At 40.9% G+C, this 25,000-nt stretch overlaps 1 protein-coding gene across 2 annotated transcripts in view; it reads right to left on the bottom strand.

The window, feature by feature from the left end:
- ttc27 (tetratricopeptide repeat domain 27) overlaps positions 1–25,000 on the bottom strand; it is an 82,330-nt gene that overhangs the window by 12,063 nt on the left and 45,267 nt on the right. For both annotated transcript variants that reach the window (XM_053237601.1, XM_053237602.1), the window contains exons 10-13: positions 22,606–22,719; positions 11,185–11,280; positions 5,308–5,430; positions 1,008–1,235 (exon numbers count right to left, since the gene is read on the bottom strand). In XM_053237601.1, coding sequence (XP_053093576.1) covers positions 1,008–1,235; positions 5,308–5,430; positions 11,185–11,280; positions 22,606–22,719 — 561 coding nt within the window. The remainder of the gene's footprint in view (positions 1–1,007; positions 1,236–5,307; positions 5,431–11,184; positions 11,281–22,605; positions 22,720–25,000) is intronic.

Below are 25,000 nucleotides of genomic sequence, written 5' to 3'. Positions count from 1 at the left end.
CCTAAAAGCCCCCATTATACCCCAGTGACAAACAGCACATGCAGTGGCTTGCCTAAGTATTCACCCTCCTTGAATTTTTCCACATTCCTATATACCCAGTAAACACCCTCGAAATACCCTCATAACCCCTAAAACATTTAATTACCCTCACACTAACCCACTATTAACCCCCATCCTTCCCCACAGACTAATGCACACACAATCATACAGGGCACACACACACACACACCATGCTGGGAAAACAGAATCGTTTACAAGCGTTCAGTTCCTCATCATCAACAGAACATAATACAGAGAGAGAGAGAGAGAGAGAGAGAGGAAGAGGAAGAGGAGGAGAGATGTATTATAAATTATTGATTAAGCTCATTAATGTTATGAATCTCTTCCACTGTTCGATTTAATGTGATGTTGCATGCAGATTTTTTTTATGGTCATATGATGGGTCGACCATCTGTCTCCTCTTTTTAATTTCCCTCTCCCTCCTTTTTCTTCATTCCCTCTCTTTCGCCATCACTCCATTTCTCTAATGTCTCCAAGTCCAAGCATTCTTCTTCCCTTCTCTCTCTCTCTCTCTCTCTCTCTCTCTGTATACATCCTCCTCTCTTTATCTCATCTCTCTCTGCATCTTATTCTGTAGCTATCCCATTATTCCTCCCTTCCTCCCCCTCGTTTTTAATCCCCCTCTCGTTGGTGGAGGTTAGTGAGGGGGAGTGAGGATCACACCGGGGTCGTTACAGCCCAACACCGCTAAATTACACTGTATTATTGCGGCTCGCGGGCCAAGTCTCACGCTGCGTTAGGGATGAAAATTAAAAAAAAAAAAAAAAAAAAAAAAGCAAAAAACAATTTTCATCACTTGAGGAAAGCTGACACCATTCATCCCCCCTTCATCTCAGCCCTCTTTCTCTGCCTCCGTCTTCACTATCACTCAGTTTTATCTCTGAGAATCCTGGTTCTACAGAATCATGTATACATACGTGTGTGTGTGTGTGTGTGTGTTTGTATACCTGCATGGGATTGATACCCAGTGAGCGCTCAAAACACTCCACACACTCCTGAAACTCTTTATTTCGGAGGTGATAGAGGGCTCGGGATCTCTGCGCCCGAGCGCTGCGGTGTTTGGAGAGTTCCCAGGCTCGATCGTAATACTGCGGATCCTTCAACACGTCGCCCAGGAGACAATAAAGAGATGGAGTTTCCTTCTTCTCCAGCTCTCGCCTCAATATTTCCTCTGCCTGAGAAACAGACACAAGATCCACTCGTAAAATATCTTTAACGCATCTATAACAACACATCATAACTCCCCCAAATAAACATACATCTCTAAAAACATACACACACACCCCAAATTCCCCCAAGTTCCCCATCAGAAGCCAGTATATACCCCAAAATACACCAAATCAACCGTAATCCATGCTTAAAAAACACAACCACTAATTAAAACTCGGTAAATACCCACAACTATCCCTAAAAACCCCATAACCATCCCAAAAATCCATAAATACTTACAATCACCCCTAAAACAATAAATACCAGCAACAACACCAAAGAAACCATAAATACCCACAATCACTTCTAATTAAAAAAAAGTAAATAACCCCAGTCAACACTAAAAGCCCAAGCACACCAAGCAGCCTACCACTTAAATTCCCCTAACTACCCATACACAGCCTCTGCCATGCATTAAAAAAAAAAACAAATACCCCCAAACATTTCTCTAAACACATATACCTACAACCTCCCCTAAAAATCCTCAAAGACTTGCAACCACTCTAAACACCCCAAAATACCTAAACAAACATCCCCTCAATCACCCATAAACACAAAATATCCATCATCTTCCCATAAGAACCTTAATCTAAACCTAAATACCACTAAATGACCCTGAGTAAACATCAAAACTTCCAAAAAAATACAGTCACTGCTATACTCCCAACCCCCACCACCCCTAAATACAAGAGACCCCCCTAAACACACCCGAACTACCCAAATAAACTTATATCCCCACCCAGAGAAAACAAAAAACACCATCATCTTCCCATAAAACCCCTAAACCTAATTACCCCTCAATCACCCTTAAATACCCCCTAATAACACCAAAACTCTTAAGCCCCCAAAACACTCCTAAATGCTTGTGAGCACCCTAAACCCTCAACGTATCTGTTAGCTGCCAATAAAAGCATAAACACGGTGTATCTTTAGGAAGAATGGTTCTGAATAGCTCAACAATGAAAGTCAGATAGATTTGTGACATTATTGTGATTGGTCACGTTAACGTGCGATGCGTCCTGAAACAACGTGATCTCTGAGTACTGTCACCTTCTGAACAGAGACCGGGTTTCCCCCTTTAATGCTGCCAGATTGGTTCGATCCACTTGTTTCTTATGTCGTTGGGGAAGGGAATTGATCTGGGCAAGAAAAGGCCTGTTTTCCTGGCGAAGGAATCGAGCCGCTCCGGGCTCTCATCATGTGTAATTTACTACCACTCTATAAGGAACTAGCGTGAAAAAAACAAAAAAACAAAAACAGCTTCCGAACTCAGTTGCCTCTCAGTATTCTGCAGCAACAACACCAGTCTCATGATGTACACAAACAGCTCCACGAAATCAAATAAACTCACATCTGCTTCATTTTGTCACAAACAGCCAACACGGCATGAAGCCACTTCACAGCTGAGCTCAATATTAGCCGTGAGGTCCTGCGCATTCCTGAGTAATTAGCTCATGCGTGTTGTAAAATGTTAGCTCTTTTTTCCTGTCAATCTTTTACACTTCATCCCTCTCAGCCTTGGTCACATTTCCCCCTCAGCCTTTCCTCCATGCACACCCATCCATTTCCCCCCGCTTGCGCTCGACATATTTACATGCGGCCCGTTGACCCACAATGCACCAGTCTCATGCATAATTTAAGGGTCATTCTGTACAAAATGGAATGAAAAGTTCAACTGTGACATATAACTAAGGACAGGGCTCTAGAGACGAGACCGAAGCCGCTCATCTCTTTAACTTTACCCTTTTATTTGATCTAACCTTTTCCTCCTTTGCTCTTTATTTCCTATTATCCATCTATTTTCTTCCTTTTCTTTATAGTACTTAAATCTCTCTCTTTTTCCCCCCTCTGTTCTCCTTCAGACTGCACTGCATCTCAGAGGATGAGGTCATTCATCTTTTGAGTCAGGAAAGAGAAAAAGCAAGAAAAATAGAGAGGATAAAGAAACAAGACTGCAGTTATTCAGTTATAACCCAGGCAGTGGAGCGCACATCAATTTCTGAGCTCATACCCAACTTCACACTCAAGTCCATACTCCACTTCACTCCTCAGACTGTACTTCACTTTACGATCAAGTCCATACTTCATCTCACACTCAAGTCTGTTCTGCACTTCATGCTCAATGGTCTGTTCTCCACTTCATGCTCCATACTAAACTTCACTCGAGTCCATACATGACACACTCCATTCTATATATTCAACTACCCTGGACACTCCAATCCATACTCACCTCCCCCACCAAGCCCAACACACACTCAACTTAACCCCGCCCAACTCCGGTCGCAACTTCAACCCCCCGTCCATACACAACACCCCCTCCCCGCCCCAATACACACTCGACTTCACCCCCCCAGTCCATACCCGTCTTCGTCCTTCAGTCTGTAGTCCATCCAGACTTGATTTTCCCCCCCACCCGTCACCTCCAGCCCACACTCAGCTTCACTCCCCTATTTCATTTACATCTTCACATCCCCAGGTTATACTCCACGTCATGCCCAGCCCATACAACCCATACTCCTTCATGCTCCAGACCAGACTAGACTTCACCACCAGTCAATACTCCCCCAGGTCATACTTGACTTCACCCCCCCTTCCCCAATCCTCGACTTCACCCCCAATCCTCGACTTCACCCCCCCCAAAATACTCAACTTCACCCCCCCTTCTCCAATACCCCCCAATCCTCGACTTCACCCCCCCAAAATACTCAACTTCACCCCCCCTTCTCCAATACCCCCCAATACTCGACTTCACCCCCCCCCTCCCATCCTCGACTTCACCCCCAGTACTCGACCTCACCCCCCCCAAAATACTCAACTTCACCCCCCTTTCTCCAATACCCCCCCAATACTCAACCTCACCCCCCCCCTTCCCCAATACTCAACTTCACCCCCCCTCCCCCATCCTCGACTTCACCCCCCCTCCTCCATCCTCGACTTCACCCCCAATACTCGACCTCACCCCTCCCCAAAATACTCAACTTCACCCCCCCTTCCCCAATACTCAACTTCACCCCCAAATACTCGACTTCACCCCTTCAAAATACTCAACGTCACCCCCAAATACTCGACTTCACCCCTTCAAAATACTCAACTTCACCCCCAAATACTCGACTTCACCCCTTCAAAATACTCAACGTCACCCCCAAATACTCAACTCCACCCCAAAATTCTCGACTTCAGCCCCCCCCCAATACTTGATTTCACTCCGACCACCACACCCCACCCCACCCCACCAATACTCGACTTCACCCCCCAGGCCATACGGGACTTCACACTCAACCTCATACTCAACACCAGACTTTGTTGTTGAGTCTGCAGTTGGTTTTGTATCAGACGTTGTAGCTCACTTCATATTCGACTTCATATTGACGCTGGAGCTTTTAGCTCAGACTGAGCGTTTGTCTATTGACCTGAGTGCACTTCTGTAATCAGATTGGGACACAGAGTGCTTCTGTAATGCAATAAGGCAGCAAAATAACTCCAACAGTACTCTGTGTGTGTGTGTGTGTGTGTGTGTGTGTGTTTACCTACAAGTTTATGGATGAGTGGATCAATGTACATGCGCATCAATCCATATAAGTGTTTTTGCTCTGTGTGTGTGTATGGATGTAAATGGCCATGTACGTTAGTACCCATATGTTTATAGAGTGTGTGTGAGACTGTTTGAATCAGCATTATCCTTACACACACACACACACACACACACACACTTGACATAACTAACTATGACAGATGAAAAATGTCATGGAAGATGTCATTGATGAGGTCAAGCGTGACAAGAAAGAAGAAACGGAAGAGAGAGAGAATATATAAAAGAAAGAAAGAAAGAATGAATGAATCAAACACAGATAGCAAAAAAAAAGAAAGGTAGATCAGTGATGATGTCACTGGCTGCTCAGTGACATCATATTAAAGCTCCTGCCTTAACAAAAAGCAAGTTAGCTTCAATTTTTTACCTAAAATGTTGCGTTTCTGACCTACACAACAGAAGGCTGTGTGTGTGTGTGTGTGTGTGTGTGTGTGTGTGTGTGTACATACCTTGCCATGCTGGCCCATTCGCTCCAGGCAGATGACAGCGTCTTCCCAGAGTTCCAGTTTCTCATAAATGAGAAGAGCCGAGCTAGTTAGCCCAAGATCTGTTAGCAAACTAGCTAACTGCCTCTGCAACACACACACACACACACGCACACACACACACACACACACAGTGTCAAAGCACTTAATAAAAGGCGGGTCAAAAGAGTGTAAATATGTTTAATGACGATTTATTGGGAAAGTGTCTCTGCCACAAAGGCTTCATTCTGATCCGTAAATACACACAGCTTCTGCTCATTACATACACACACACACACACACACACACACACATACACACACTTCATGCCGAATCACACTCTTATCCACAGCAAAAATCTCACAGTCTCTAACTCTGTGAGAGGCCACAGGAACATTGTGAAGTTCCACCCAGGAACACTGCGGCATTCCGCCACACAGGAACACTGCAACATTCCGCCACACAGGAACACTGCAACATTCCGCCACACAGGAACACTGCGGCATTCCGCCACACAGGAACACTGCGGCATTCCGCCACACAGGAACACTGCGGCATTTCGCCACACAGGAACACTGCAACATTCCGCCACACAGGAACACTGCAACATTCCGCCACACAGGAACACTGCAACATTCCGCCACACAGGAACACTGCGGCATTCCGCCACACAGGAACACTGCAACATTCCGCCACACAGGAACACTGCGGCATTCCGCCACACAGGAACACTGCAACATTCCGCCACACAGGAACACTGCAACATTCCGCCACACAGGAACACTGCGGCATTCCGCCACACAGGAACACTGCGGCATTCCGCCACACAGGAACACTGTGACTTTCCGCCCAGGAACACTGCGACATTCCGCCCAGGAACACTGCAACATTCCGCCACACAGGAACACTGCGACATTTCTAAAAGGAACACCATGATGTTCCTCAGAGGAATGTTGCAAAAACTGCAGTGTTCCTGTGCGGAATTTCGTAGTATTCCTGTGATCAGTGTTCCTAGGCATACTGCAATATTCTTAACAGGAATACTGTGACGTTCCTCACAGGAATCTTGCAACGCTGCTCCTAGGAATACAGCGACATTGCTCCCAGTAATATTGGGATATTGCTAACAGGAATACTGTGATGATCTCACAGGAATACTCTGACATTCCTAACAGGAATACTGTTACATTACTCAAAGGAATAGTACAATATTCCACACTGGAACACTGCAGTGTTCCTAACAAGAATACTGCGATGTTCCTCTTAAACGGATACGAGACGTTTCTTTAATCTGTACACGATGTGACCTCGATCTGTTCCTCACCGCGAGTAGTGTATCACATCCCAAGTGCATTATGGGTAAATCCATAAATCACAAGCGCATTCACTGGCGTCATCGGCCGGAGAGAACTGGAGTGCAGAGACACGGAGACGTGACGCTAATGATAAACACACGGATAAAGGACAAGGAGAGAGAGAGAGAGAGAGAGAGAGAGAAGGAGAGAGTGGGACATGTTTCTGAGGGTAAACTGGAATAGCAAGAAAAGTGAAACAGAAGGAAAGCAGGAAGAAAGAGGAAGTCAGGAAAGAGAGAAAGAAAGGATAGATGAAGGAAGAAAGAAAGAAAGAAAGAAAGGGGAACATGGGTAGAACACATAAAAGAGAGACAGCAGTGAAAGAGAAGAAGAATGAAAGGTAGTGAAACAGGAGAAAGAGAGAGGAAAAAAGAAGTGATAATGGATAAAACAACAACTGAGAAAAAAAAGAAGAGGAGGAGAAAGTTAGAGGGAGATAAAGGATTAGAGAGAGACACACAGAGAATATGAGAGAGAGAGAGAGAGAGAGAGAGAAATATCAAGAGATATACAGAGAAAGAAAAACAAAGGGAGAGAGACGGAAAAGAGAGAGATGGAGGACTGTTTCCTTGTTGACCCATTTGTGCACCCTATCAGTTTTCATTCTCTTCAACATGCACACGCACACACACACACACACACACACACACACACACACACACACACACACACACACACACACACACACACCTGCAGCCTTTTATCATATTTATGGCGAAATGATTCATTCTGTAAGCAACTAAAACAATATCTGAAATCTGCAGAACACTCCTGTCCTCCACCTGCATGACACACACACACACACTCACACACACACACACACACACACTCACACACACACTCACACACACACTCACACACACACTCACACACACACTCACACACACACTCACTCACTCACACACTCACTCACACACTCACTCACACACTCACACACACACACACTCACACACTCACACACTCGTTACATGCGGGCCTCGTCTCCCCCGCGCTCGCGGCAGCTCGGTTCTCGATTCCCCAGGCAGCGATCTCAGCGCCTTCAATTCCAGCTTTATTGCTGTTCTCCGTTATTACACCAAGCCACCGATGTCATCTGCTCCCTCCCTTCATCCACGTCTCCATCACATCTATCCATCCATCCACTCATCCATCCCTCTCTCCCTCTCTCTCACTTTCTTGTTATCCTTTCTTATGTTCCTGCTCTATTTGAGTGTTTATTTTATATATATATATATATATATATGCTATACGCTGAAGACATCTGGGTTTGAGATGAATACGAGATGAAAGCTGAAAGATGATAGATCAGAATTTCAGCTTTCATTTCCTGATATTTACATCTAGACGTGTTAAACAAGAACATGGCACATTTTCTTTGAACCCACCCATTTTTCAGGTGATCAGAAATATTGGAACTCACAGGTGTTATTTGTTGCCCAGGTGTGCTCTGTTAGATTGATTGTTTAAAGAATTAATAGCTCTGATTGTCTGCTCTTGTTTGAGCCCTGAGTTCCGACTCTGAAGACTGCATTTGTTTTGAAAAAGGATAAACCAACATGAAGACCAGAGAGCTGCATATGGGAGAAAAGCAAGCCATTTTGAAGCTGAGAGAAGAAGAACTCTCCATCAGAGCCACTGCACAAGCATCGGGAATAGCCAATACAGCAATGTGGAATATCCTGAAAAAAGAAAGAAACCACTGTTGTACTAACAACCAGACATGGAACAGATCAGCCAAAGAAAACAACAGCAGCTGATGACAGAAACATTGTGAGAGCTGTGAAGAAAAACCCCAAACAACAGTCAGTGACATCAACAACCTCCACAGGGCAGGGTGAAGGTATCACAATCCACCACTTGAAGACTTGGAGAGCAGAAATATGGAGGCCATACCACAAGATGCAAACCTCTCATCAGCAGTAAGAGTCAGAAGGCCAGATTGGAATTCAGAAAAAATACAGAGATGATCCACAAAAGCTCTGGAACTAAGATGAACCTCTACCAAAGTGCTGGAAAGGCCAAAGTGTGGAGAAAGAAAGGATCTGCTCATGATCCAGAACATACGAGCTCATGGGTGAAGCATGGTGGAGGTAGTGTCATGGCATGGGCTTGCATGGCTGCTTCTGGAACAGACTCACTAATCTTTACTGATGATGGAGCTCATGATGGTAGCAGCAGAATGAATTCAGAAGCTACAGAAATATTCTGTCTGCTAATTTACAGTGAAATGCATCCGATCTAATCGGGAGGAACTTCATCATTCAGCAAGACAACGACTCAAAACACACTGCAACACAACAAAGCACTTCATCAGGGGGAAAGTGGAAGGTTTTAGACTGGACGAGTCCATCAGCAGACCTTTACTCAACTGAGCAGCATTTCACCTCCTGAAGAGGAGACTGAAGGGAGAAACCCCCCAAAACTAACAACAACTGAAAGACGCTGCGCTACAAACCTGGAAAAGCATCACACAAGAAGAATGCAGCAGTTTGGCGATGTCACTGAGTCACCGGCTTGATTGCAAACAAATATTAAGTGGTATTTACTGTTCCAATACTTTTGCTCACCTAGAAATTGAGTGATCTGCCACCAAATGCTCCATGTTCTAAGTTGTTTAACGCGACAAGATGTAAATATCAGGAAATGAAAGCTGAAGTTCTGATCTATCGTCTCATATTCATCTTTTCATCTCAAACCCAAACGTCTTCATTGTTTAACAAAATCAAAAGAACTGGCCTTGTGTTCCAATACTTTCAGAGGAGACTGTAAACTCACTGGCCATTTGCATGAATGTGTTCTTAATAAAGTGCTCGATGAATATATGTATGTGTATGTGTGTGTGTGTGTGTGTGTGTGTGTGTGTGTGTTTATTTTAGTATTTCAGTCAACCATCAATAAAACCATTTAGACGATCCACACTACATCATGTCACGTAAGAGTATTTATGTGTACACACGCAAACTTACATGTGTGTGAATTTAAGCTGTGTGTGTGTGTGTGTGTGTGTGTGTGTATGTGTGTGTGTGTGTGTGTGTGTTCCCAAATATCACCTGACTGACTTGTTCTGTTTTGTATAGAATTAAATTCCTGACAGGAAGTGCTGGCAATTCTGATGTCTGAATGAGTTTCCTGTTCACATCGACTGTGAAACACGCGATCCACACACACACACACACACACACACACACACACACACACACACACACACACACGCACACACACAGTCATTAGCAGAGAGCATGCAGTATGTCATCCGTGTGTACGTTTTACTTTTCAGCATGTCGCTTTTGAATGAATTATACAGAAAACAAAACAAATCCAACGCACTCACACTCAAGCCTGACACACTCCACTGAACTGCTCACTCGACCGAAGGGCAATGACTGCGAGGTGTGTGTGTGTGTGTGTGTGTGTGTGTGTGTATGTGTGTGTACGCCAGATTAGTCATGAACTCACACACCCTTGCATTTATTTCCACAAGGAACCACACAGGCATTTTTTAACTTAATCATTACACTTAAAAAAAAAAAAAAAAAAATCAGCAAATTCATGTTTTTGTTTTTAAATTGAATAACAGTATTTAAGTTTCTAATTTTTTTAGATAAAAAACAGATTTAATGACATAATAGCTTGCCTACTGATCTTTTATTAAAAAATAGAAACCCTAATGTCACCTTAGCTAGTGCTGGATTTATTAATTATTATTATTATTATTATTATTATTACTATTTTTCTTCACGTCTTTCGGGCAACGATCTGAAATACGGCTCAGTTCTTATATTTTCTTTGTTTTCATTATTTTGTTATTTCATCTCATACTCCTGAAAATGTATATTTTTTGGAAAATATACAGTATTTACACACTCTGTGGATGTTCTGTCATCATTTCTTATTTATGTACATACACCTGGAGTCAACTCCAGACCTTTTATCTCCTTAATTCGTCATGAAATCAGGAGGAAACAGGAAACAACTGGCCATGAAACTGTTTATCAGTCAACTGTCCAGTTACTTTTGAGCCTGTGAAAATGGAGGGACTAATGGCTGCAAAAAAACAAATGGCTGTAATTCTTAAACAGTTAAGGCAATATTATTGTTAAAGCCCATGAATTAAAGCTGAAAGTCTACACTTCAATCCCATCTTAATTGTTTGATTTCAAATCCATCGTGGTGATGTACAGAGGCACGATTATAAAAACAGTTATCTGTAATTACAGACTGTATATTTATTACTATATAAAAGTTACCAAGGAAGATTCCTATTATTTTTAAAGCTAGCCTTTCTGTTTGTAGTGCAACTCATACGGTCAATTTTTAAAAAACATAAATATATTATTAATTGTTTTAAATCAAATATCTTAAACTTGTGTTCTTGTCATTTGTGGAAGTCTTAGTTCCGTTAGTTCCCTTAAATAACTGTATGATTAGAGTAAATTCTGCCTCATTTATACCTCTCTGTAGATTACGTATTAATGATTAAATGTAAATATAAATGAAACAGTAGTACCTGCAGGTCCCAGTGTGGCGGAGCTGGGCAGCTGTAGAAGATCTTCAGTCGCTCGGTTACAGGACACTTCTCATCATTAAAGAAATCCACCAGCGCCTGAAAAGATTTATTCACAGATTATCGATTTTAACTCATACACAACCAAAAAGCGGAGTAATTAAGAGTGAATCCACTGTTACAGTAAAATAATCAGTGGGTGGAGTTACTGTTTTCATCCTGACGCTCATTATTTCCCTAATCCAATCACAATCCACAATTCAACAACACTTAATTAATTGTAAATAACATTTAAAAGTGTTTAAAACAACAATGTTCTATACCTGAGTTGTTAGTAAGGACAAACGTAGAAGTAGTAGTTTCATTTCTTTCTTCATTTTTATTTGAACAAAGACATTATGTACAGTAAATAATAAGAAAGTGTGCAAGGAAACTGTAAAAAAGTGGTTACCGTAAAACCCTGTATATACGCACACACTCCTGTTTCTACGGAAACGGGCGTGAACGCGTCTGTGCTGACCGGTGCAGCATTTTAATCACTTTCTAATGATCATTTCCATTAATATTATTAGCAAAGTGTTAGATTTGAGACTTCATTGTAAGATTATTAAAATTGTTTTTTGTGGTTTTTCTGTTTTTCACCAAAAAAATGCTTTTTTAAAAAAACGTTTTTGATGTTACTTAACTAACGTGAGCTATACACGTGCGTAAAGTTAGCTAAGAAGAACACACACTGGCAGATTTTATTACACATTAATAACCGCAAAACATCCTCCATTTACCGCGACAGAAAGCGAGGATCCGATCGGAAAAATCAAATCGAAACATAACATAATAATATGAGATGGAAGAAAAGGGGCGGGGCTTCCTTTGGTCAGTTCATATCAGAGAGTTCAAAACACCTACACAACTGTCAATCATTCCAGATTCACAAGCTGATTGGCTCATCTGATGTTTCTATTGACGGGGAAAGGAAGACTTCTGGTCTATTTATCGGAGAACTTTGACGTTAGAAGGAGGAAAACGCGTAGCAGTGTTTATTGTGTAAATAAAACAGTTAACGTTACACAACAGATCTGTTGTAATCTTGTGTCCTTATAGCACTATGATGTGCAGCGCTTTTTTTTTTTTTTTTTGATTTCGAACCCTGATGTGCTGGATGAAGTAGACTTTTCTGCAGATCATCCATCTCATCGAGCCGCCTCTGATCCTCCACCAGGTCTTAAACATCTTACGACTGAACTGAACAAGGAGACGACCTCAACACACACCGCACCAGTCCCACACTAACTCACTTTCCTCTGGGAATAATTCACTTTATCGCTGCTGAAGGTCTCGGAGCCGGAGCTGAGCGAGGTTTCTCTTCAGCAGTGGGTTATTTTCATACAGATGTACACCAGAGCCGTGTCTTCAGCAGTTAGTGTTCTCACCTGGACGGCGCAATTATTACATCATCTCCTAATCACAATTATTTACACTTTTCTTTAAACAGAAATATTCCATATAAATGTTAACAACTGTAGTAAACACAATGTTCATATGAATTTAATAGTATTGTATTTTATTCATTATTATTAGACAAACGCTTTGAACCATAAACTTTATAACTGTATTTTGTGATGAATCAATGCAGCAGTTAAGAGTTAAGAGTTATAACTATTTAACTATTACTGCATATGACATTTTTATGTTTTTATTACATTCGACACATTCTTGGCAGTAAATTAAGGAAAAATTCAACAAGTTTATCATCAAGTCCCTAAATATTTTATTGAACTCTTTTTACCAGAGGCTAAAGTGGAATTTTTATTGTAGACACTCAGGGCTTTAAAAATGTTCAGTTTTCTTTCTCTTTTTTTTAACCTAGCCTACTAGTTTTAAATGTTATAATTTAATTGTTGCAGTTGTATACAGTGTTTTACTAACAAAAAAGCTTTAGTTGTGTTGTCTGTTTTGTCTCTGTACCAGTGTTATTGTGGAGAGGGGTGAATCACGCCCCTCCCCTTTCTCATCGCCCTGCCCACAAACAGCTAAACACAGCGTTACGATACTCTACATACAGAAACCCAACAGCATCCTGAGTAATCTTTTAACAGATTTGCGGTGATAAATTAATTATTTTGTTTATACTGATTTAAAATGTCTGATAAATTGATTTCAGAATGCCAGTGTACTGTGAGAAAGGGTTAAAGACACATTCATCGTTCACTCTCAGATTTTTTATTTAGTCGCAATGAGAAACAGTAGTAGCTAATGAACTAGCTAACAAACTAACGAACTAATTGCACGTAGGAACTAAAGTTGTGAGCAGGGATCTGAGGAAACGTCGCACCACACACTAGGATCGGTCCGAGAGAATCCTTCGAGACGATCGTTCGGATTTGTTGTTTTACAGCATTGAAACTAATTTGCTTAGAATCGACTCTCACGTGAAATCGTACGTAGAAAAGTAAGTCGCTAATGTTGCTAGTGTGAATGTACAGTTAAAAATATTTGCCTTCCACTTGGTATTAAACAGTGTGTATGACCTGTAACACAAATAAATGTTTATTACAGTGAACCAGTTCAGCCTTTTTCTCAGTTTTCCTCAGTTCACTTTCTAATTATCTGGGTTCAGGATTTAACCTGAAATGTTAATACAGGAAGTTTAAAAACTTTTGACTGACTGCGTAGTTTATCGTTTAGTAGCTAATATATACTTCAGTAATATGTTTTCTATATTTAGGCAAGACATTAAAAAATATATAATGTACAGTTTAAAAGACAGAAATGAAATAAACTTATATTCAGAGACGTTAAACTTCGGTTTTATGTGCATTATTATTACTTTACTGTTACAATCTTTATATCAGTGGAACACGCAATTAAATCATTTATGGAAATTAGTTTTACGACAATCATCAGCCAGTATTTGATCATTCTGACACGGTTTAATACTTTAGTACATTATTTTATCACTTATTGTATTTTATTTGTATAGTGATAAAAAAAAAAAACTAACTCTAAAGTGTTCTGAAAATGTTTTATTGCTTTGAGACGTTAGAAATCCCCAGTTAGTTAAAATAAAGGGTGTCAGATTTTCTCCTCACATTAAATCTCGTTGTCTTATTATAGACGCGTGTTCAGCGGCGATAATGTCTTATTCCCCCTCGTGTGTACTAGTTTAATGTTGATTTTATTGAAGCGACGCCTCCAGGTGGATTACTTTCCCGTTCTAACGTGTCTATTACCGGTCTCGACGAGGCAAACTTAGTAATTAACTGTCTCGGGGAACCTCGCAAATGAGCTCTGCTTTCCTGGAAAGAAACTGATTGCATGGAGTTAATTATAAATTTCATTTCCACACGAGTTTGTTGTCGAGCTTCTGCTTAATCCTGCAATCCTGTAAGACGGAATTAAATTTATACTTTTTTATTACGAGATCAGGGAATCAGTGTGTGATTCCATAATTTGTGTCACATTTACAAATCAGTATGTAAAATATCTTTGTGGTCCACTGGACTGAAGGTCCATACAGTAGGACGACTGAACAAGTGTGTGTCGTTAAGTACAGAACTACTGTATGTGAAGAATAAAAACTCCAGCTGGATATCTTTCTGCTTGTTCATGTGATTCTGCTGCAGACATTTAACACGCTAGTTCACACCAAACGTTTATACACGTACGCTTACACAATCGCTCAGCCAGGTGTCCGATAACTAGCCTAAAGATTTACATCTCGGTCCGGATCGAATCCAAACCGGAGTATTGAGGAGCCGTGCCTTATGGGATCCAGGTAACAGTTTAAACCCTGGATTATCTACATCCGATACAACTAATCTAAACTTTAATCTAAACAGACCTGAGAGCGAGACACACTTCACTGTCACTGCTGCATGCGCTACCGTATTCATCACAACAACTAGCTATTAGCATTCAGCTAGTCTATCATGCTAGCTAACATTTGTTCTGTTGTTAGTTAGCATTAGGTTAATATTTTCCAACGTTTCTCAGCACTAATTTACTCTCAGAAACTAAACTCGTGTGATCCGAGACGTCCTTTTCTTTTGGGAATCTTTCTCGTATGTTGACTTTAAATACTTTAAGAGTAAATTTAAAATTGTATCTTTTCCTTTATATTAAATAGAAAAGAAAGAAATTGATTAGATTTATTTAACTTGAGTAACAAGAATTTGAAGCACTACAATTTTTAGCAGTGGATTTATTTACTTTTACTTGAGTAAAGATTTTGTTACTTTTACCAGCATGGCGATGAAATAAGCCCCGCCCACTCCTCCAGTCTGAGATGATGTCACAGTGTTGCAACTAAGAAATTTTACGAGGTCTCTCTACCCGGTGTTACGCTCCTTCCAGTGTAGTTTGATAAAACTAGTTTTTTTGATAAAAAAATAAAGGAAAAGTTTCTTTTAGTGTTTTTTCTGGTGCTGAAAATATATTTTATTAAAACTAATTATTCAGAATGCATTTTAGCGCAGGAAATGTCATCATTTCTCCCCGCCCACATCCAAGATCAGTGCTGATTCAAACCAAAACGCGAGCAAAACAAGTGCGATAGTGTGTTTCGCTTAAAACAGAATTACACAAATTTATGTTTACAACTTGTAAGAATCGGTGAAGTCTTCGCAAAACTTTTTCCTGAAAGCTCCGAGTCGACATTGTGCGACTTAACAAGAAACGAGTTTAGCTTTTTTTAGCTTGTGCAATTTAAAATTAAAGCAAAATAATGCTAAAAGATTTAAAAATCTAAATGATAGAGCTGTTAATGGAGGTGAAAATTAAAAGCCTGGATTAAGACGTACCTCCATTTTCCTGCTTCAAATGACTTTAAGCAAAAACAACTCATTAAGTTAACGTCTGATTAATTAACATTGATGGGCGTGTCATCGTTTCTCACGCACACAGGACATGTTGTCGCGTCTCGATGGCTCATTATGTGCTGCTAAGAATTTGGGGTTTTTTTTCAGCTTGTTCCCCGTCGTCGCCTAATTAGACGCTGCATTCATCATTAAACTGTCAGATTTTTTAGGGGACATGACAAGGCGCGAGACGAGACACTAGAACACGGAGGAGATTTTTCTGTTTTCTTCTGGGAAACAAACTGGAAAACATAAAAAAAAAAAGTGTCAATGATTTACCAAGTTTTCCAGCTGTGCGTGTTTTTGTCAGTTTGTCCGACAAATCTCAAAGAATAAAGTGTGAAATATTCACAAAAAAAAACAGAAAGAAAGAAAATGTTATGGAAATTTAATTAAAGATTAAATACACTCTCTTTAACAGGAGAGAAACTTTAACCAAAATACAATTAATCAATAAATCAATTAACTAATCAATAAATTGCTTAATTGTTTAATTGCTTGATCGTTTAATTAATTAATTAGGATCTAGACAATTAAATCTGCTTCTTCTAGCCTGTACACTGTCAGTCAGAATTACTGAACATATTTTGATTTTAGCATTTTTATTTAATTCTCCTCATTTTAAATCCTCTAACATTCGAAAATCTAACTAAGGAATATTTATACCTGAAACAAGAAATGATTATTAAATTGTTAAACGTTTGGAACAATCTTTTTAAACAGATTTTAAAAATCGGTAATTTGTTGAAGTTTTCTCCAGGGTAAGGAGATGTTTATGTAACACTGATGGAAGGAGTCTCCAGTGTCAGCGCTTTGTAACAGTCAGAGGTAAAGCTGTGACTTTAAGTTTTCTGACGTCTTCAGGACAGAGGAGTTTACGCTTCTTTGCGGTTTCTCACTAACATGCGGAACAAGCTGTGTTTATTTTTCTCTTATTAGCGTGAAGAGAGAGAATAAAGACGCTAATGAGGGAACGAGTGTTTATAGCTGCTATAACGTATGACAACAGGAACTAATATGTATAACTGAACATTAAATGTAACTATAAAGGGATAAAAAGTATGACGTGTTGTTTAATAGGTAAAAAATTGTAAGTGCTGTGGCGTAAGAGGAATAAAACACATGGGACGTGCTGTTAGAGGAAACTTGGTATGGTGGTAGCAGTAACTCCGCTTCATCACATCACGTTGTTGATTATTTTACTCTAACAGCACGACACGCACTGTGTTTATTACTTTATGGAGCACTGAAGACAACTGAAGACAGCGCTTCATCAGCACGTCATTCTCTTTTAGAATATCATGGAACAGATTTATTAAAAAAAAAACAAAAAAAAAAAACGAAAGTGTGAACACTTCCAAACGAAACAACACTTTCATTCAGGAATCAAGGACGAACTAAAACCCAGATACTTTTTACACTACAATCAGTGAAGCGTAGAGAAGTGTAGAGAAGCGTAGTGAAGCGTAGTGAAGAGTAGTGAAGAGTAGTGAAGCGTAGGGAAGCGTAGGGAAGCGTAGTGAAGCGCAGTGAAGCGCAGTGAAGAGTAGTGAAGAGTAGTGAAGCGTAGGGAAGCGTAGTGAAGAGTAGTGAAGAGTAGTGAATCGTGGAGAAGCGTAGTGAAGCGTAGGGAAGCGTAGTGAAGAGTAGTGAAGCGTGGAGAAGCGTAGTGAAGAGTAGTGAAGCGTAGTGAAGCGTAGTGAAGCGTAGGGAAGAGTAGAGAAGCGTAGAGAAGCGTAGTGAAGAGTAGTGAAGAGTAGTGAAGAGTAGTGAAGCGTAGTGAAGAGTAGTGAAGCGTAGAGAAGCGTAGTGAAGAGTAGTGAAGAGTAGTGAAGAGTAGGGAAGCGTAGGGAAGAGTAGAGAAGCGTAGAGAAGCGTAGTGAAGAGTAGTGAAGAGTAGTGAAGAGTAGTGAAGCGTAGTGAAGAGTAGTGAAGAGTAGTGAAGAGTAGTGAAGCGTAGTGAAGAGTAGTGAAGCGTAGAGAAGCGTAGTGAAGAGTAGTGAAGCGTAGTGAAGAGTAGTGAAGCGTAGAGAAGCGTAGTGAAGAGTAGTGAAGCGCAGGGAAGCGTAGTGAAGCGTAGTGAAGCGTAGTGAAGAGTAGTGAAGCGTAGTGAAGCGTAGTGAAGCGTAGGGAAGCGTAGTGAAGCGTAGTGAAGAGTAGTGAAGCGTAGTGAAGCGCAGGGAAGCGCAGGGAAGCGCAGTGAAGCGCAGTGAAGAGTAGTGAAGCGCAGTGAAGCGTAGTGAAGCGTAGGGAAGCGTAGTGAAGAGTAGGGAAGAGTAGTGAAGCGTAGTGAAGCGTAGGGAAGAGTAGTGAAGCGTAGTGAAGAGTAGTGAAGCGTAGTGAAGCGTAGGGAAGAGTAGAGAAGCGTAGTGAAGCGTGGAGAAGCGTAGTGAAGCGTAGTGAAGAGTAGTGAAGCGTAGTGAAGCGTAGGGAAGAGTAGTGAAGAGTAGGGAAGCGTAGGGAAGAGTAGTGAAGCGTGGAGAAGCGTAGTGAAGAGTAGTGAAGCGTAGGGAAGCGTAGGGAAGCGTGGAGAAGCGTAGTGAAGAGTAGTGAAGAGTAGTGAAGAGTAGTGAAGCGTAGTGAAGAGTAGTGAAGCGTAGTGAAGAGTAGTGAAGCGTAGTGAAGCGCAGGGAAGCGTAGGGAAGCGTAGTGAAGCGTAGGGAAGCGTAGGGAAGCGTAGAGAAGCGTAGAGAAGAGTAGTGAAGAGTAGTGAAGAGTAGTGAAGCGTAGTGAAGAGTAGTGAAGCGTAGTGAAGCGCAGGGAAGCGTAGAGAAGCGTAGTGAAGCGTAGAGAAGCGTAGGGAAGCGTAGTGAAGCGTAGGGAAGCGTAGGGAAGCGTAGTGAAGCGTAGGAAAGTGTAGGAAAGCATGGAGAAGTGTAAATGCAGTTAAAGCATGAAGCGGCACCACGACAGGTCAGGAGAGGAAACGGAATCAGTGCCGGCGTTAAACTCACAGGAGAATAAATAAACACAAACAGCTCACTGCTCTTTAAATGTCATTATTGATTTGGGAGTGAAAAAAAAGAAGCAAAAAAGAGAAATTTTCTCACTTCATATCAACAAACACAGCTCAGAGTCGACTCTATTCTCTGTGTGTAAAAGCCCAGAAAAAAATATTTTATTTATTTATGCGGCTTTTCAATTTTTGATAGCGAGCAGCTCCTTGCTGTGTGAAGTTATATATACATTTAAAAAAAATATATCTGATAATAAAATAATCCAATTTACTGAATTTGGATAAATTTATATTAATTGATTATTGATTAAATTAAAATACAATTACAATTTGTTGAGTACATTAAAATAAATTTAAATTCATGCATTCATTTTTTAAAAATGTAACAGAAATAAGGATATATTCATGATATTAATTATCTCCAGGCAATAGTAACAGTACTACTGTGTGTGTGTGTGTGTGTGTGTGTGTGTGTGTGTGTGTGTGTGTGTGTAGAAAGAGACACTAAATATTTAAGATGTTTGGAATTATTAGGCCAAATTTAAAAAAAAAAAAAAAAAAAAAAAGTATATGAGTAACTGCAATAAAAATTTTTTTTAATAATTTAAAATAATAATATTAATAATTTTATTGTAATATAAATAAATCAAATAAATGTATTTTTATATTAATTTAAACTTTGCTATATTTATTTATTTATTTATTTATTTATTAATTTTTGATCCTTTTATTTACACAATTTCTCGTCTAGTAAGAAGGAAAAGATGATGAGACACGGCACAGAGAGAAACTCCTCATCTCTTCGATCATGTTTTCATCCGTCAAGAAATACTGAAGAACGACGACATCTTTATCGTTTTTCTCCCCCGAGTTCTTCTCCTCGTCTTCAGTCCGAGTGAGAGAGCGGCCTGTCAGCTCCTGAATCCGTCTGTACGGATGAAGGGATGGAGAAATGGAGAGAAACTCTGTGCATTTGATCATTCCTGTCATCTCACTCGTCTTTTTCTTCTCTCCGTCATCCAGGAAGAAAATCTTCAAGTCTAAGTGTGTCATCTCCAGCCAGGAACACAGCACACGGATATCTTTATCGTTTCCCGTCGGGAAATCTTCCATCCTCCTTTTTTAACTCTCTAAAAATTAAATCACCCGAGTGGAATCTCTGGCTGTCAGTCCGTGACTCCGCCCCCACTCGCAGGGATCGAGGGATTTCTTCTGATTGTTAGCGTGACCGAAAGCCGAGCTCCCGGAGCGTTCTGATGTCTCTGTAACTCGGACACAGACGCTGTCTCTCACCGAGCGATTTGTCAAAGTCGATTTGTGGCGGGAACTTTTTCAGAAAAGAAAACGTCTTTATCGCTCGTAACGAAAGAAAAGCTGGCGTGCCGCGTTCCGCTCGGCTAATTTCCCATCCAGATATCCCACCAGTCGATAAATCATCGATTTGGCATTAAACCTAACTCAAATGTAATCTCAATGCCTCAAGGCTGAGTTTTGATTTGTATCGTACACACACACACGCGCACACACACACACACACACACACACACACAGTGATGGGATAAAAAAAAATAACCGCTGAAAGGAATGCAGTCTGCTCCATCTAACTGTAATATTTAATGCGTAAACAAACATCTTTAATATTTAATGTGAAGTAATAAAATTGTGAGAGAGTGTGTGTGTGTGTGTGTGTGTGTGTGTGTGAGTGTGTGTGTGAGTGTGTGTGGTGTGTGATGAATCAGAGTTACTGTTCCCACCCTGAAGTTGATTATTTTCCTCTAACAGCACGTCCCCAAGTGTTTTATTCCTTTTACACCACAGCAACTTACTAACAATTACATTTTTTTATTCATTAAAGAACAACACATCATACTTTTTATCCATTTATCGTTACATGCAAAGTTAGTTCCTGTTGTCGCTTACGTTATAGCAGCTATAAACACTCGTTCCCTCACCAGCCTCTTTATTCTCTCTCTTCAGGTTAATAAGAGAAAAATAAATCACAGCTTGTTCCACATGTTACTGAGAAACCGCAAAGAAAGAAGCGTAAACTCCTCTGTCCTGAAGACGTCGGAAAACTTTCGGAAAAGTTCCAGCTTTACCTCTGACTGTTACAAAGCGCTGACACTGGAGACTCCTTCCATAAATGCTACACAAACATCTTCTTACTCTGGAGAAAACTTCACCTTATCAATGATTACACACATCTTTTAATCCGTTTATGTTTAGCAACCGCTGTACACGTCCCTGTGAATGAGCTGTTGCTATGGAAACGATAGCGTATTAGAACGAGTGCATTAATATAAAGCTGCGCTACTGTCAGAGCTGCTGTTCTAGAAAATTAATCAACACTGACGTCGTATAATACACTGAAAAAGCTGAAATGTAGAAGAGTTAATGAGGAAAGAGGTTTATTTTTGGAGAACGTGCAGCAGGTTTGTAGTATTTTTATGTCCGTAATAATGAAAGTGTAAATAACGGAGATAATTTTACACCCAGAGCAGATTTTATGACGCGACGTCCTCCTTCGCTCTTTCCATCTTTCCGTGCGTAACGTATTTTTAACCCGGCAACAGGAAATCAGCTGACAGGAAGTCAGACCCAATCCTACTGAAAGTTTATCAGCTCATCTCCGCTCATTCACACACACATCAGGAAACGCCAGATCCTATTTTCATCACGACAGGAAGCGAGAAAGTGCTGCGACTGCAGGAGAGCTCTGAGGACAACTTCCTGCAGGAAGAGACCCTGACTGCACCGAGCCGAGAAACGACGGAGGGATGAAGGAAAGATAAAAGGTTCAAACAAAAATAGAAGTGGGAATAAGAATAATAATAATAAGAAGAAGAAGGGGTTTAATTTTAACTAAAAGACAATTGTGATACTGTGGATTAAACAAATAGATTAAAAAACAAGTAAATAGGTAAAGATGAAGAAGAAAGAAAGAAAAAAGAAGTAAAATTTTAATTAATAAATAAATATATGTAGAAAGAAAGAAATAAAGACATTAAAAGAAAGACAAATAAATAAATAAGCAGAATAAACAAAAACAAGCCAGAAAATAAATCACTAAATACGGAGAAAGAAAGAAAGAAAGAAAGAAAGAAAGAAAGAAAAACAAAATGGGAAAAGGTTAAGGGAAGGAAAAAGGGCACAGTAATAACTGTGTGTGTGTGTGTGTGTGTGTGTGTGTGTGTGTGTGTGTGAGAGAGAGAGAGAGAGAGAGAGAGAGTGTGTGTGTGTGTGTGTGTGTGTGTGTGTGTGTGTGAGAGAGAGAGAGAGAGAGAGTGTGTGTGTGTGTGTGTGTGTGTGAGAGAGAGAGTGTGAGAGAGTGTGTGTGTGAGAGAGAGAGAGTGTGTGTGTGTGTGTGTGTGTGTGTGTGTGAGAGACTGTGTGTGAGAGAGAGAGTGTGTGTGTGTGTGTGTGTGTTATCATCTCTGCTCTCAGCCAATAAAAACACAGTGTTTAAACTTGTATAAGTGAAGCTTGATGGAGTCTGTCTGGAGAAAAAAATAATCTGAACAAAAAACTGCATTCATTTCTGATAAACACAAAAATGAAAACACTGTGTGTGTGTGTGTGTGTGTTTGTGTGTGTGTGTGTGGGTGTGTCTACCTGAGTTTGCATCATGGCACGCTCCACTCTGCGTGAACTCGACCTTTCCACTTTAGTCCTCAGGCAAAGCGCCGTCACCTCCACGGCCCAGAACCTCGGCTGAGACAGCACACACTGAGAGAGAGAGAGAGAGAGAGAGAGAGAGAGAGGGAGAGAGGGAGAGAGAGAGAGAGGGAAAGAGAAGGAGAGAGAGAGATTCATTTTTACTGCAACACTTACATAATGTTTATATAAAATTTGCTAAAATTCATCTCTCTCTCTCTTTCTCTCTCTCGCTCTCTCTCTCTCTCTCTCTCTTTTCATGTTTAAAATGAAATTACAATCAGATTTTTATTCCACACTAAAACAGCCATAAATTCTACACAAACGGTTGGTGCATTATTAGTGATGCGGGGGTTGATTTACACTGCGGGGAAATGAGTATCAGACAAAACATTTCATCTTAAGTATAAACAAATCTACACTATACAGCCAAAAGTATGTGCCCCCCTGACCATCACACCCATATGTGTTTCTTTTCCAAAGTGTTTCCACAAAGTCTGAAGCACACAGTCGTATAGAACGTCTCTGTGTGCTGTAGCTTTACAGTTTCCCTTCACTGGAACTGAGAGACTGAAACCTGTTCCAGCATGACAATGCCCCTGTGCACAAAGCGAGCTCCATGAAGACATGGTGTGTGAAGGTTGGAGTGGAAGAACTCGAGTGTCCTGCACAGAGCCCTGACCTCAACCCCACTGAACACCTTTGGGATGAACTGGAACACCGACTGAACCCCAGACCTCCTCGACATCCCAACATCAGCGCCTGACCTCACTAATGCTCTTGTAGCTGAATGAACACAAATCCCCACAGCCACGCTCCAACATCTAGTGGAAAGACTTCGCAGAAGAGTGGAGCTCATTATAACAGCAAACACACGGGGAATAAATCTGGAATGAAGCGTTCAACAAGCACATATGGGTGTGATGGTCGAGGGTGCACATACTTTTAGCCATATAGTGTGTGTGTTCACAACGCAATTTTAGAACACGCTCTAAATATAAGGAAGGTAATAGAGAAGCCAGGAGTCATTAGAAAAGAGTTGCAGGACGAGCTGAAAGCAGCAGGAACGTCAGTCCCACAGAGATACACGTCTCGCCCTGATACGGAGCTGCTTCTCTTCTCTGCAAACGGTACAGGAGCTTTACACGTCATCGAAGGAAATGTAAACGGAGCAAAGATCCCGGGACGTATTAGACGTGTCCGATCTCCTGACCTGAAGCCCAGGGAAAGTTTACAGAGGATTTTGAAACTGTGAGTCCATCAGAGATCCTCGTACCCTCGGGGAACTGAAGCTGATTTGCTGAGAGGAACGGAACGGACCAAACCTGCAGCACGACGCTGCAAAAAGCCAATCGCTTCTTACTGTAAACGTCTCCGAGCCGTAAGTGACAACAACAACTTCAACAAAGAGCTAACGATTCATACGAAGCAGCTGAATCCTTCTTTCCCCGAGCTATTTCTGTGTGTTGTTTAAACACGTGTTTGTTTATGAATACGTACGTTTTGTGTATATTCATTATTAAAAGACGTGATGTGTGTAAATGTGAAGTGGAAGTTTATTAAATAACAAATACAGAAGAGTCTGAATTCTTACTTCCCCTCACTGTACTGTAACGGTTTAATCATTAGATAAACGTTTGGCTTATATTTGTGGGAGAAGCTTCACTAAATCTGTGTCCTGTAAAAAGGTTAGTGTTTAAAGTTACATCAGAAAAACCAAAAACACGGAACTGATTCTCAAACAGTCCTGTACTTCACTAAGATACCAAGCTACTCTGAGTTCCAGATTTACACAGAAAGTAAGTGTGTGTGTGTGTGTGTGTGTGTGTGTTTTGCGAGTTTCTTATCAGCACGGTTGTAAAACTCCAGGTTGTGTAGCTCAGTGTTCAGAGAATTCCAATGAAAATTCTTTCCAACACACGCTCAGTGGAAAACCTTACGCTGTCCTGACCGGAGCTCGGAAAAACTCGGCTCCTGACGTACCACTACAGGCCGTGTTTACGTGCGGCGGAGTAGAACGTCACTCGCAGCACCGTCACGTCGTGTCAGAGTGGAAACGTACGATCCAGACGCTCGATAAAGCCGATCTGGAGTCAGACGTCTCTCTCGCTTCAGCTCAAAGTTTCCTTCACTTTCTTTGTACCGAGGTTTTTCTTCTCAGTGTCACCTTCAGTACGCTCATTAGAGTTCTACATCTAAAAGCGCTAAATAAATAAATTCGAGTGAAATTAGAGAACTGAAGTGCAGCTGTCAGCAGAGTGAAGGGAATCGATGACGTGGAGATAAAAGAAACTCGACTGCTGCAAGATAAAGAAGAACACGAAGCTCTTCATCCTTACAGAATGAGCTAAAG

This window comes from Pangasianodon hypophthalmus, chromosome 10 (genome assembly GCF_027358585.1).
Source record: "Pangasianodon hypophthalmus isolate fPanHyp1 chromosome 10, fPanHyp1.pri, whole genome shotgun sequence".
Classification (NCBI taxonomy): Eukaryota; Metazoa; Chordata; class Actinopteri; order Siluriformes; family Pangasiidae; genus Pangasianodon; species Pangasianodon hypophthalmus.
Note: the sequence above shows the minus strand (reverse complement) of the source record. Positions and strands in the feature narration are given on the sequence as shown.